Source organism: Rutilus rutilus, assembly GCF_951802725.1.
Source record: "Rutilus rutilus genome assembly, chromosome: 3".
NCBI lineage: Eukaryota > Metazoa > Chordata > Actinopteri > Cypriniformes > Leuciscidae > Rutilus > Rutilus rutilus.
This window is the reverse complement of record NC_140211.1, coordinates 52,568,841-52,584,381: the sequence shown is the minus strand read 5'-3', so window position 1 is coordinate 52,584,381 and position 15,541 is coordinate 52,568,841. Positions and strand designations below refer to the sequence as shown.

The 15,541-nt window shown below is 36.4% G+C and overlaps 2 protein-coding genes across 8 annotated transcripts in view; both read left to right on the top strand.

The window, feature by feature from the left end:
- The window catches only part of rap1gds1 (RAP1, GTP-GDP dissociation stimulator 1), a 48,516-nt gene extending 33,967 nt beyond the window's left edge, over nucleotides 1-14,549 (top strand). For 4 of the 7 annotated variants that reach the window (XM_084403862.1, XM_084403863.1, XM_084403865.1 and 1 more), the window contains 8 exons: nucleotides 331-474; nucleotides 1,836-1,967; nucleotides 2,054-2,188; nucleotides 2,285-2,410; nucleotides 7,251-7,390; nucleotides 9,448-9,574; nucleotides 11,249-11,377; nucleotides 12,599-14,549. In XM_084403862.1, coding sequence (XP_084259988.1) covers nucleotides 331-474; nucleotides 1,836-1,967; nucleotides 2,054-2,188; nucleotides 2,285-2,410; nucleotides 7,251-7,390; nucleotides 9,448-9,574; nucleotides 11,249-11,377; nucleotides 12,599-12,726 — 1,061 coding nt within the window. In that variant the 3' untranslated portion in view covers nucleotides 12,727-14,549. Of the gene's footprint in view, nucleotides 1-330; nucleotides 475-1,835; nucleotides 1,968-2,053; nucleotides 2,189-2,284; nucleotides 2,411-4,134; nucleotides 4,165-7,250; nucleotides 7,391-9,447; nucleotides 9,575-11,248; nucleotides 11,378-12,598 lie in introns of all 7 variants that reach the window. The other 3 variants (XM_084403861.1, XM_084403864.1, XM_084403860.1) reach the window with 1 other exon arrangement.
- Nucleotides 1-15,541, top strand: part of hnf4b (hepatic nuclear factor 4, beta) — a 457,854-nt gene that overhangs the window by 363,274 nt on the left and 79,039 nt on the right. The window lies entirely within an intron of this gene.

Sequence of the window (15,541 nt, the reverse complement as noted above, 5' to 3'; positions counted from 1 at the left end):
CTATTCCAATGACTCCGAAGCTGTTCGGTTAAGGTAAAAAAGTTACTTAGTTCACCTTTAAGTTCATTATAATGTCAGACTGGTTCTTAGACCAACAGGTTTAGGTTTGGTATCTGGGTCTTGAAGTTTGGGTTTAGCCTGAATCTGAGGTTAGTTTTAGTTTGGGTCTTAAGGTTGTGTGTGTGTGTGATATTGATCTGTATCTGGTCTTGACTCTAACTCTGTGCATCACTAGGATTTTAATATGGGCTGTGAAATCCCTGTTAGACATGAGGGTGTTAATGAAGGTTGAGATGTTATAAGATCTGTCTCTTTCTCTCTCTCTCTCAGATGTGATCAAGCTTCAGTTGGTGGATGCTGGTTTGGTGGAGTGTCTTCTGGAGGTGGTGGCTCAGACGGTGGACAGCGACAGGGAGGAGGACGTGGCTCAGCTCAAGACGTCCTCAGACCTCATGGTCCTTCTGCTGTTGGGAGGTACAGGACCAAAACTCTGGCAGCACTTAAATAACCCTTAAATAAACAGTTTGAGGTACATTACGTCATTTCCTCAGCTTGAATAAAGCAAGCAGGGCCTTATAAAACTTAATGACATGGTGTCAAGCTGTGATCTCATACTGTATGTATAATGAATGGAAATTTCTATTCCCAAGAACGTTTTATATAGTTTCCCAGCAGTTATATAAGCTCATTATTGGCCATATAGGGATGCACGTCCTTTTACTTAGTAAAGGTAAGGGTGAAGTGGGGCCTTTCTGGCAGATGTATTTTTCACTTCATCAATATTAAACACTAGCTGAATACCTGATACCTTTTCCAACCTCACATACACTACCATTCAAAAGTTTGGGGTTGGTAAGATTTTTAAATGTTTCTTATTATAAAATTGTGAAATATTTTTTACAATTTCAAATATCTCTTTTCTATTTGAATATATTTTAAAATGTAATTCCTGTGATGCAAAGCTGTATTTTCAGCATCATTACTCCAGTCTTCAGTATCACATGATCCTTCTGAAATCATTCTAATATGATGATTTGATGCTCTAGAAATGTTATTATCAATGTTGAAAACAGTTGTGCTGGTTAATATTTTGTGGGGGGAAAAGAACAAAAAGAGTCAAAATTCTATCATGAATAATAGAACCTTTAAAAGAACAGCATTTAGTTGAAATATAAATATTTTTTAACATTATAAAAGTCTTTACTGTCGGTTTTTTATCAATTTAATGCATCCTTCCTGAATAAGTGTTAATAAAAGAAAAAAAAAAATTACTGTTCCCCAACATTTTGAAGAGTATTGTATATTCTGTCATTGCAAACATGATAATCATCCAGATTGTAAAGTGCGTTTCTCTCTCAGCTCTTCATTACAAAGAAGTCAGGAAGGTTTCTTGTTCACGTCCCATATCAGATTTATTAGCCATACTGCTATAAAAAGGAAACTAAAATAAGGTAAAAATCGGTTCAAAGATTTTTTTTTATAGAATTTCCTTTGTTAAATCAACTTTTTCTCTACATCTGAGCTAAGTTTAGCCAAACTGTCTGTTACAGGGCAGACCATAGTTTAAGAAACATGATTTCACTCAAATCTCAATTTTGGAAAAATGCTAATATGCATTTTCTTTTGTAGTGTGCCATAAGTTCACTTCACTTTCTCTTTAATAAAATGCAGATTATCCGTGATGTATTATCACAACCAGCCAAAACCTAATACTGGTTCATTGAATAGTTTAACCTAGTTGGTTTCCATCTTAAAGGCGTTGTAATCTGTCTCATTCTCTCATGTTACTGTATTTGTGTTGTGTTTGCAGTCACGTGTGATGTGTTTTCCTGTAGATGAGTCGATGCAGAAGCTGTTTGAGGGTGGTAAAGGCAGTGTGTTTCAGAGGGTTCTCTCATGGGTGCCCTCCAACAACCACCAGCTCCAGCTAGCGGGAGCGCTAGCCATCGCTAACTTTGCCCGCAATGGTAAGACCTCAGGCCTACAAGAGCTTGGAGGATCGTGTGGTCACTGTGTTCAGATTGTGAATACATTTTTCTTTTTTTGTGTACAGATGGAAACTGCATCCACATGGTAGACACTGGTATCGTACAGAAGCTTCTTGAGCTGTTAGACAGACATGTTGAAGAGGGGAACGTCACGGTGCAGCACGCCGCCCTCAGCGCTCTGAGGAACCTGGCCATTCCGGGTCAGTCTGAAATTTCACTCAATCATTGAATGATTCACCAACCTCTGCATAAGTGTCTTAAAACTAAATCTGCATCATTTCCCCTGTCTTCCCCAGTGGTCAACAAGTCTAAGATGCTCTTGGCTGGTGTTTCGGATGTAGTGCTGAAGTTCCTTAAATCCGAGATGCCACCAGTCCAGTTCAAGCTCCTGGGAACATTACGGATGCTCATCGACACACAGGGTATTTATTAACCGACCACGATTCTGAAAACAAAACGTTTAAAAATATCTATAGATAGTCCCGCCCCAGAATCATGCCAGTGTTGCTGTGCTGGACTGGTTGTGATGCTCAAACAAAATTTGCGTTAAAATTACACGCTTACCTATAATTTAGACTATATATAAACTTAAAAAACGTCATGAAATGACTCGTTGATTGATGTTTTCTTTTCTGTATTAACTACTTGCTGCTTGCTGTTGATGTTATATTAGGGGGTGGGGCATTTCCATTCTAAAGAGAATTTGATTGGACACAAATGTGGCCACGCCCATGAGTGCAGGATGTGTCATCAATATTTTTGGTTTGTTTTTTTCTGAAAGAGAAAAGCTGCATTCTAATGTTTGTCCCTGTTGTTACTATGAACTTGAAACTTTTAAAAATAATTTTCATTAGCTGAAATAGAATCTAAATATTATATTATTTATATTTATTTGTATTTATATCATTATTTTAAGATGGGAAAACAAATTAGAAATGTTGCCTTTGCAACTAACTGAAATAAAAAATTTTTTGGTTGATTACTAAAACTAAAACTGAAATAAAAAATAAATTAAAGCTAAATAGAAATATAAGACATAAGAAAACTGAAAAAAGCACATAATAAAAAAAGACTGAAATATAAACTAAAATTAAGATGAAAACAAAATATAAAATAAAAGCATATAAATGTTATATGTAGCGTAGAAATAATTCTAAAGTAACGATGTAATTGTAACTTCAAATGTCTGTTAAAAAGTTAGCATTTAGATGGCCTCAAGCTAACAGATATGAGCTAAAAGCCACAAAACACAATTCTTTATTCCATGGGTTTTTATTAGGTGTTCAAGTGCGTAACGCTGAAACCCTATTGTTATTGTTAATTTTCCCATGATGCAGCATTCTCCATCTAAAACTGATCGGGCAGACCGAACCGTAAGTCGTAGAGACTTGAAACTTTGAGGGCTGGTAGTACTCACACCTCCTACACTTCACCAAAGGCGTGCCCCGAAGGGCCTGACGGGGGCGCTACAGCGGTCAAAAGTACGAAATGGCTCATAACTCCTAAACCGTTAGGCGTAGGCTCAAGTGTCTTATATCGTTGGAATCCTTTTCTCGTCACCCTGGGGAAATTTTTGGGTTTTTCCAAAAACCTACTTTTTTGCGAACTAGTCCTAGGTATTTGGCCCGACCGGAACCAAACCAGTACAGCAAGATTCTCTGGAGTCTCATTGTCAATAGTTATCAAAAAAAGTGGAAATTTCTGTTCACGGTCCCTAAGGGCCGCCAAAACGTTTTACTAAATTGGCTATAACTCGTGAACGGAATGAGATATTTTCACCAAACTCAGCACACCTATGTAAGAGCTCATTCTGTGGTCATGTCAAAAAGGACGCGGCGACTGGCCACTTGGTGGCGCTATAACTGTTAAAAAGGTGTCAAAATTATGTATTTCTATGGCAAATCCCATGAAATGGCTGAAAGCTGCCCTCTTCCTGCCTGATTTGCATACAACCTCACAAAATCCGGCGTGCGCATGCGTCACGTGATCCTAAAGGAGCTTGGAAACTTTTATGAATGTCGGGCCACTGGTGGCGCTTTAACTGTTATAAAGGTGAAACATTTTCTATATTATCCTATGCTTATTATTCCGTACCTACTTTTTGTATTTTTTTTTTCTTCTACCAATTGTATTTCCTCATCCAAAGCTGTAGACAACTGCTTAATTGATGTTACAGGTAAATATAATGTTTTATCATCTGCATACATGACTGTCCACACACTTTAAAACAAGAGGAAGATCATTGGTCTTAAACAACTTCCTTGAGGCACACCACATTGCAACTCTTTCACATCTGAATAACTTCCATTATAAAATACACATTGTATTTTATGTTAGACAGTTAACTTTTAAACCAATGTACAGTGTGATAAGTACATTTGTAACATTTCAGTTTGTTTATCCAACAATAATTTATGATCCAGTACATCAAAAACTGAGCTAAAATCTTAACAGTAAAATCTAAGTTATTGTCATCAATCTGTGCTCTCTCAAAATGCATGCTGAAAATTAAAGAGAAAATTATTCTCCTTAAAGAATAATTGAATTTGCTCACAAACTATAATTTTCAATACTTTGCTAAGAACTGGTAGCAAACTTATTGGTCGACTGTTATGACCATTAAAACCCAGTGCTGCATTTTTCTGTAGATGAATACCTTTGCATCTTTCCAAGCTAAAGGAAAAATCCCTTTTTCAATACTGATATTAAAGATGTGGCAAACTGGTTCTGCCAAACAACATTTCCTCTCTTAATTTATCAACTTTATTTATGAAAAAATCATTAAAATAATTTCCAATTTCATATGGTTCAAAAATAGTTAAAAATGAGTCACCTGTATCAATAAAAGAAGGAATTTGACTTGATTCCCTATCCATTATTTCATTGAGTGTACTCCACATTTTGTTACAATCATATTTAAATTGGCTTATTTTAATTTTGTAAAACATTATTTTCCTTTTCCTATTAATTTTAGTTACTTGATTCCTTAATTTGCAATAGACGTCCCAATCCTCCCTGTTCCCAGTTCTGTTTGCCGTACCCTTTGCCACATCTCTCTCAAACATAATGTTTTTCAACTCATTAACAATCCATGGTGCCCTAACATTCACTGTACATGTTTTCATTGGTGCATGTTTGTCCTCCAAAGGGTAAAATAATCTTTCAAATGTTGACAATGCATTAGACAACTTCCTTATAAACATCAATCCAACATACATTATTTACGTCTGTCTGAATCTCTCATATGATCTTTTATAAATTACGTTTGGTTTCCTAAGTGTTTACATGCTTGCTAAATAAAACAGAATATCTTTTTACTAGATGTGCTTAAAGGCCTTAAAGGCTTAAACGCTTGAACCCTGATAAATGCTGCTTGCATCTTTAATTAAAATTGATAATCTTACAGATCACTGTATGCTTTACAGGTGTTTAGCTCAGTTAAAGACAGCATGTGTCATTTGATCTCAGGCTCAGGCTCGTCCCAGCTGCCGCCGCACAGCAGTTAGTCTCTGATATTAAGTGAGCAGAGGATCGATGGCACTCTGTCATTTAAAAACTATGGATCTGCAGACATGGGATCCGCCACGGATGAATTTGCATTGCCGTTCAATGGCAGCAGTCCAACCGTGTTAGCTTTCAGTGACAGCTTGGGTTTAAAATGAATATTCCTGGGTAAATAAACTTAAATACTGCTTAAGCTGTATCGACAGCGTCTGTGACTTGCTGTCAATTACCACAGGCTTGTCTCTCAGTTTGAAAAATCAAGTGAAAACCACAAACACCTTGAAGACAAGAGAAGACATTTAAATATAGAAAGTCTAATAGGTAACATTTTACATTAAGGTTCGATTTGTTAACAGTTAATGCAAGTATAATGATCTAACAGTGAACTGTTTTTTACAGCATTTATTAATCTAGGCTAATGTTCATTTATATCATTTTTCATTAGTAAATACATTCATTCGTAATGCATTAATTTGTACAAAAAATATGTGAGTACATATTAGCCTTAACCAAGATTAATAAATATGAATATTTTGAATTTGCTTTTATTTGTATTATTTTGTCATTCTTTTTGTGTTTTTTTATATTTCTATTTAGCTTTCACTTATTTTTATTTCAGTTTGTTTAAAAAAAAAAATTACTTCCCCTTACACTTATTTTATTTCTGTTAACTTTTCACCTAATATTTATATTGTATTTCAGCTTTATTTAAATTAATACATTTTTAATAGTCTTACTTTTAATTAACAATAGCAAAACTGATCCAACTAAGAAATAGTCACTTTACAGTTAATTCATAACCCCTTCATGTAAGAGCTTTAACAAAAATATGAGTCTGTTCGGCTTCCATTATACTGTATATGCGTTTCCTGCTCTTTTTGCTTTTTGACAAACTGAGGGGGATGAGTTTTCACAGACATGATTTATTATAATATATTTAACACCAGAATATGCCTTTAAGAGGATTGTGCCATAAAAGATCTACATCAGCATATCTTAGATGTTCAAGTAGCTTCATAAAGTATTAAAGCCACAAAGTAGCTCTTCCTTTCATTTTTTTCCTGGAAAACCACAGTCCTCAAATCTTCTCTTAGGTTAACAACACCCAGTTTATAAGCGCTTCCCATTACGAGTTTGTGAAGATGGTTGTCGAATGCTGTGTTTCCATAGACACATCATGACCATACTCCAGGATGACAATGTCAAGATTCATCAGGCTCAAATTATGAAAGAATGGTTGGGAGGAGCATGAAGAATAATTTTCACACATGAGTCCAGACCTTAAATTCATTGAAAGTCTTTGGGATGTGCTGGAGGAGACTTTACAGAGTGCTGGACTCTTGCATTGCCAATACAAGATCTAGACCAAAAATGTATGCATCTCTTGATGGAAATAACATCACATTTATTTCAATCAAGAGATGCATACATTTTTGGTTGCACTGCTGAGGTGCATCAGTTTCATCCTGTAAAATGGCTTGATGGTTGTTTAAGAAATGAAAAGCTACACACTCCATCAATTAGGGTTAGAAGAACTGTTGCCAAACATGTACAGTAACATGCTAGAAACATAATAATCACTGCAATAATGATCCAATCATAGACTTTGTGTGGGTGTCTGTGTGTCTGTGTGTATGTGTGTGTGTGTGTGTGTGTGTGTGTGTGTGTGTGTGTGTGTGTGTGTGTGTGTGTGTTGCAGCATGTGCTCCACTGTGGTTTGTGTTGGGTAGATTACGTTCAGTGCTGTGTGTGTTGCAGCTGATGCAGCAGAGCAACTGGGGACAAACCCAAAGCTGGTGAAGCGTTTGGTGGAGTGGTGTGAAGCGAAAGACCACGCCGGAGTGATGGGAGAGTCCAACCGCCTGCTGTCCGCTCTCATCCGACACAGCAAGTCAAAGGTCTCACACTTCATTCTCTCTCTCATTACAGTAGCTATATTTCCATCCACCTGTTTATATGCACATTATAAGATATTGCATAAAAAATGCTGGATGGAAACACAAGGATGCAAATCAATTATAAAAATGTGCATCAAAACCGTATGCTCTCAATTGAGGCGGATAATTTTTCAACATAATTTTTCAACTACGACTGAAAGACATTTACCAAACAAATCCCTCGATGCAAAACAAAAAACTCACGTGACTCAACAGTGGGTGTGATTGGATAACTGAACTAACAAGTGGACCAATCGCATTGCACAGCCTCTCAAATGTTAGTTAGGTCGTTCTGAAATGCCTGAGTCTGTCATCAAAAAGATTTGGTTTAATTCCCTCCCAGTAGAGTCTCACATGATTGCGTTCCCAAACACCAGGCATCCGAACGCAAAAGAACAGCATGTATTGCATTTCGTCTGCACTTTTTAAGTCATTTATGATGTACGAAAAACAGCCACAGTGGCTTCCCCGATTGCAGCAACCCCCATTTTTAATTCGATATTTTGCACCAGTTTCCCATGAAGTGACGATTTTGTACTTTTGAACACATGGGATGGAAATGGTGCTTTATTCACAAATGTTTTATGCAATATTCCAAATATTTGAGCATAAGTTACATTCGCAACTTTGGAAGGAAACAGCTGGTGATGCTTTACTGATGTTGCAGCATTATGCCTAGACGTGCATCATCACACACCGTACCCTGAGCAGGCTTGACACGACTAAAGCCAGGTGCACACCGTACGATTTATAATAGTCACAGTCAGACTGTACAGACAGACCTTTCTCTATAAGTTGTTCAAAGCGTTTTTTTAGAAGGCAGTTGTCTGACTCTGAGATGGAGAACGGGAACGTGGTTTGTGTACCATTAGCAACACATTATTAGCTGTTTGATAACGTAGTCAAGCCAAAGGCTACTCATATTAATTACCGTTATGTGTCCGACGTTGTAGAGAGCGATACATAAAACGCATTACTATTCTGATACATCGACTTGCAGGCGAGTCTGTATAAATCGCTCTTTCACTTCTTCTTCTGAATCAGTTTCTGGCATTTCCACTTGCAGTTGTGCAGTGTTTCCTACAGTAAATTTGAGTGGATCAGGTATTCTGAGTTCATGTGAGTGAGTGGAGGCGGGGATAATTAGCATATTCATGAATCCTGCTAAATGAAGCAAGTGTGTAGAGTTACATTCAAGCCATTTTAACTTCATTTGACTTCATTTTAAGACATGAAGAATTTTTTTCGTAGAGAAAAAAAAAAGTTTAAATATGCCATTTTGATTTCCAAGATTAGTTTTAAGGGATAAAATGACTACAGGGGGACTTTAATTTTCATCATGACTTGATGACAAAGACGTGTGTTTGGAGCAAATGGTGGTTTGTTGTTGTTTCACTTCAGGTTCTGCACTCCTATTGGTTTTTGATTCGAAGTCACAATGCAGGACTGCGCCTCAAAACTTCTGACACGGCCAGAATTCAATCGAAAGTAATATTTGATCGCAATGGTCATTAATCGGCTGTCGGCGAACACGTCCAACTAGCAATTAAAGACTTCAGATTTTGGCCTAGGATCAGAGGAATCTCTTCGAGTTCACAATATTTGTTTCAGAAGACAAAATCGTGGCCAAATTGGTACAGTGTGAACCCGGCTTAGAGCAGCGAGCAGTAAATCCCATCTCTACCATGTAAATCTTTTGTTTTTAACCGGATATGACTGCGACAAGGAATGCACTATAAAACATACACATAAAACATCTATTATGTCTGTGTATTAAACATCAAATATGTTCTGATTGGTTCTGATTTTGTTGTTTCATGCAGCATTTTCACTTCTAGTGAGGGCGAAAACATTTATTATCTGGGTCATTGAGTCACGGTGTTATGTGAGAAATGGTTCAGAAATTTCATTGGACTCACAACTTCGTACATCAAAGGAAATGTGTTATTGCAGCCAATTTTTCCATCACGATTCATGTCCTCTGGAAGGTTCTGACTGCTTTTTTTCTTTCTGAATAGGATGTGGTCCGAACAGTCATACAAGGTGAAGGTGTTAAGCACTTGATAACCATGGCGACGAGTGAACACATGATCATGCAGAATGAAGCGCTGGTGGCCTTGGGTCTCATAGCAGCACTAGATCTGGGTAAAAATCAAGGATTACTGTGTGTTATATAAATCTGCAAAGAGACGCTGACACATCTGAATGTCTTCCGCAGGGTGAATTCAACTACACTGCAGTGTTATTTTAGCATTGTCTATATGCTATTGTAGTATTTATCAATGTTAAATCATCTTTTATTTTTATAGCTTTAAATTTTCTAAAATTTTCTATTTTAATTTTAGTTTAAGTTTAGTCTTTTTGTTATGCACTTTTCATTTTTATTGATTGGTGTTTCTATTTAGCTTGAATTTGTTCAATTCATTTTAGTACTTCAATTTTTTTCAGTTGGTGTCTAAATATGTTTTAAGTTTTTCATCTAATATTAATATTTTCTTTCAGCTTATTTCAATTACCAAAGATTCTTTAATAGTTTTAGTTCTAGTTAACAGTAACAACACTGGGTTACTTTTGTCAGTACCAAATTTACATAAATTCACCTTATTTGATCACATTCAGAGTTTTTGTAGCAATTTGGTGAGGTTGATAGTCTAATTAAAATTCTGAAATAGCTAAACTTACAAACTAACATACTTTTTCATAATATTTAGAAAATGCTTGTTTTAATTAAAATTGTGTAAAGACATTTTATTTATATTTATCTTTCAAAAACTAATTTCATGCATTTAAAGGGCTATATGTAAGAATTTGTATGTATTAATCACTTTTTTATCGTCAATGCGTGAACAGCTTGTAACGAAACTTAAAAAGCGAGACCTTCCCCGATTTCCTAGGCTGTCAATGAAAGCCTGAAGACAGATTTTCATGTGAAGGAATCGGGACGTTTTTGCCAGGAAAATCAAAAGGACTTATGTGCGCGCTGGAGACCCTCTCTTCTGTTCAATGACACATGAATGCTTATACAATGTTCAGGATAATGCTGAAAGAGCTGTTCTGTACTGTACTGTCAATGTGTCATCCAAAGAAAAGGAATTCATACAAACTATAGTCTCTTATAGCCAGATCTATATACTCTCAAATATACTTTATAATCAATTCAAACTATCATAACTGTAATTTTAATGACCTCATCTGTCAACATTATTGCAGGGCTGGGGCAAACATATCCACATCACAATGATCAGATGCTTTCTTTACTGCTGCTTTCTCACCGCTGTCATTTATTTATTATTTTTATTTTGTTATTGAGAGGAAAGCGAGCTGCACATATTTACATATTCATCTAAACGTCGCTCTCAGCAGCGTGGACGCCGTCGGGATGTTCACTATGGCCCTCTTTTGTGGCTATTCCATTCGAATGCATTGCGTTTTCCACTATCACTGGAAGTGGTCGAACGTGGACAAGCTCAAAATGTTTTAGAGCCCGTTTACACCTGTATTCAGCGTCGTCCACTTGTGATCCAATCGACCAAAACGCATCTTAATACCAGGTGTAAACAGGGCCTAACAGTATATCGCTGCAAAGGTATTTCCAACCTTTTCTAAGCGGGAAATAACTTTACGTTACGTGAGCACGAGCAATAAGTTGCAGTTGCAGTTCACTTAACGGCCACCGGTGTCGCTAATAACAAGGGTTTCTGAATACTACATATAGCCCCTTGAAGCCTTTAGTGAGAGAAGGGCATTCATTCAGGTTTGTCCAAATGTTTTGTGCTGTTCAGAACTTTTAACTGAGTCACTTCACGGCTTTGATTTCAGACTGTGCAGAGAAGGACTTTGTCGACTCCAATCTGGTGCAGGTTCTACACAAACTACTGACAGAGGAGCACAGTGCACCAGAGATCAAATACAACTCTATGATTATCATCTGCTCCATCATGGGATCGGGTGAGTCAAGAGATCACAGAAACAAATGACTCAACACGTTCACAAGTGTAGGACGGATTGAACCAAAAGAAGCCTGAAACTACACTTAAACAGCATTATTATTGTTAACGAAAAGTATTTGAAATATTAGATGGGAAAAACTTAGCAATTAGAAATAAGCTTACTTAATACATTTATTTAATAAATAACTATATTATGCAAAAGTTTAGCTAATACATGCAACTAACCCTAAACCAAACCTAATACTAACACTATAGTAAGTTTATGCAGTGAATTATTATTACTCAGTACTTAAATGCTAAATTACACTTACCGATTTTCCGGTTTATCCACTTTGTTGCCAGCGATACAAGCAATAACGTCAGCTGCTAATATTTTTATTTTATTACTGTCTTTTTACTTGTTTTTTATGAAAATACAATTTTGCATTGAAATAAAGTAGATTTTTGTTTCTATATGCTGTCAATTATAGTTCTTTGGAAGAAAATTGGAATCGGCAAACTTACACTTCGTAATCGGCCAAGAAATTTGCAGTCGGTGCTTCTCTACTTAAAGGGGGGTCCTATTATGCCCTTTTTCAGTCTTGATTTTGTTTTTGGGCTCTACATGAATAGTTTTTCAAGCTTGAATTTTCAAAAAACATTATTTTTCATACATTTTTTAAATTGTTGCAGCACTTCTCTTTCCAATTCTGTCAGTAACGCTTTTAGTTCTGGTCTCTATGAAGCCCCTCCTTCTGAAAAGCGCGATGTGCTCTGATTGGTCGGCTGGACCAGTGTGTTGTGATTGGTCGACATCTTCACACGTGTTTTGGAAATGTCACGTCCCTTACCATAAAATCAAGTTTCAACACACTAGAAACGCAACTCATCCAGCACCCATTTTTTTGTGAATGCCTCGGGCGGGAATTATTTAAATGAACCATTTTGTGACGTGTTTGTTCCCGGAAAAAAAACTCAAAACTACAATGGAGGCGATTCAGGGAGTTCAGAAACAGTGTTTACTGATATAGAGAATAACTCCCATTGGAGGGACTTTGTGATTAGTAACTTTTTTCATTGCAACATTACACACTAAAGAAAAATGTTTTAAAAAATCACGAGGACCACTTTAAAAATAAAAAATAAACATAATCTTTACTTAATATCCTAATGATTTTTGGCATAAAAGAATTTATTCCGTTTGAATGGTTGAATTGTGTGTTTTCTCCTCTCGCCTTAGAGCCGCTTCACAAAGAAGTGCAGAGCCTGGCCTTTATCGACGTGGTCTCCAATCTCCGCTCACACGAGAACAAGACGGTGGCCCACCAGGCCTCTCTCACAGAGCAAAGGTTAACAGCACAGAGCTAAAAGACTCTTACGCACCATCTCCTCCCTGCCTGCTTCCCCTCACACACACATATCTCTCGTTGTCATGTGCCAAGATGTTGTCCCTCTGCATTCCCTGCTACAGACTCTGAAAGCCCTCTGTTTGCTCCAAGCATGCAGAGACGCGTTTCCCAAAGGCGGCCATACTTTATAGACAGCCTTCTGCAATAGATTCATACCCGAACTGCAAAATATTTTTAAAAGACCATAGCTGTGATAAAAAAGAAAAAAGAAAAAAATGAAATTCATCTGTAAAACCATTAAAGGTTTAGTCCAACCAAAAATGAAAATGACTCGCCCTCATGTCGTTCAAAACCCCCAAAAAGACTTTCGTTCATCTTCAAAACACAAATTAAGATATTTTTGATGAAATCTGAGAGCTTTCTGTCCCTCCATTGACAGCATATTCACCTAAAACTCTGATGCTTCAAGATATGAATCCATATGAATTGAGCGGCTTAATTCAAATCTTCTGAAGAAACATGATCACTTTATATGGTAAACGAAAGCTCAACCATACAAACCTCATTGGTTCTCGCACGTCAAGCGAACATGCTTGAGCTTCCGGTTACTATATTTGATGCCCTATGTTTGTTCATGATCAGTGTTTATATCTGAATTAAATCTGTTCATCATTCAAACGATCGTGGATTTATTTAAGTGTCTTTGGGTGAATGGAGGAACAGAAATCTCTCAGATTTCATTGACAAGATCTTCATTTGTGTTGTGAAGATGAACGAAAGTCTTACGGGTTTGGAACGACATGAGGGCGAGTAATTAATGACAGAATTTTCACGTTTGGGTGAACTATCCCTTTGAGCGGAAATAAAAGTAGAACAACATGTATGTTGGCAGTGGAAATAGAGCAGTTGTGCTTTCATGACATGTAAAATCACACATACCAACCGACTTGTGCATGTTTTTTCTTTTAAATCGTCCAGTTTGTTGATGTATCTGTGTTCAGCTATCCAAGCCACGCCCATATGATATGCCCCGCCTCCTCCTCCTCCTCCTGCTTACTAATTTACATAGAAGAGTAGAGATCAAGAGATGTGTTTGTACTGTATAGGGCACCTCTGGACCAGCATGGACCTTTTCATATTTTGCCTCCTGGTCCTATTGTGCCATCCACGATCCATATCTTTACTGGAAAGAGCTAATTCCACATCATTAGTCGAGAAAATCATTGCTTATTGTCATATGGATGTATGAAGAAGCGATACATCTTGGTACCAAGGACTAAAGTTGATTTTGATCATTTCAGGCCGGCGTACACCTCATTAAAAAAAAAGCGACGTCTTTCTAACATAGTATGAATCATTTAAAACACATTCCTGATCAGGATATGACTAGCATGACTGCCAGTACGCACACACATACTAGGCTTCATCGTGGCAGATTACTGAGACATGTAAGGGCTGGGACGGGTTATGTGTGTAGCTGAGACCGCCACAGTTACGCTGAATAATGATGTCTCAGACGACACACTCTTTGTGAATGTTTCTTTCGAGAAAGTGTCTTTTTTTTTTTTTTGCATGTGGAGCTGCCTGTCCTCCTTTCCATCCTCTCCAGTGTCCTCCGAACATGCACCTCCTCGCATGTTCGATACTGTTAAAATCACTGTTCTGTGGCCATTTTAAGGCAGGTAAATAAGTTCTTATTTATCATATTTGTACCACATGGCAATCCAATATATCTACAGTAGGAACCGTGCGAATATAAATGGAAATAATTGTTGTAAATGTCATTGAACTGTACATTTCAAAGATTTAAACTTATTAAAACAATTGCTGGTGACAAATTTATGCTCTGTGATTCTACCTTGCCTTCTTGTCAAAGTTGCGTTCCTTCAGGCATGTTCATATTTGGGTGGAAATAGTTTATTAAATGTTGAACTGAAAGACTGAGCAGATTAATGATACACTGCAGTAGACTTTTATTCAATTGAATACATCTTTAGGTTGTATTAAAACTCCCTCTTTCATTTCGATGTCAAGAGGAGATTAAAGTGATTTGAGAGAGTGGGTTGAATCAGCAGAAGCACTAGTGATGCATTGTGGTTAGACAAAATCGACAAAATCCATGTGTCAAAAAGGATGATGAAATGGTTGAAACAGGCTTTAATAAAACAGTAGAAACTTTGTGTTGTGTGTATATTTAAATAAAAAAATATATACGTGAACACAAGCAAGGTATTTATATTATACAATATATTTATATACAGTAAAATATGGAAACCCATTCTACCACACAAGAAATAAATCATGCTTTGTCTTCATGTAAATTCATGTCTTCGTGCTTCATGTAAATCATAAAACATTATGACATAACTCAAAATGAGTTATAATTATGAGAATTATGAGTCACACAGCTATATAATAAAACTTGAAATTATGATATAAAATGTAAAGAATTATGAGATAGGCATGACATAAAAAATCGAATTTATGACATAATTATGAGATAAAAAGTTTAAACTGACACACTAAGTCAAAGTTATATAATAAAAACTTGAAATTATGATATAAAATGTAAAAAATTATGAGGCATGACAACATTTCTAATTTATGACAATTATGAGATAAAAAGTTGAAACTGACACACTAAGTCAAAGCTATATAATAAAAACTTGAAATTATGATATAAAATGTAAAGAATTATGAGATAGGCATGACATAACATTTTTCATTTATGACATAATTATGAGATAGAAAGTTGAAACTGACACACTAAGTCAAAGCTATATAATAAAAACTTGAAATTATGATATAAAATGTAAAGAATGAGATACGCATGA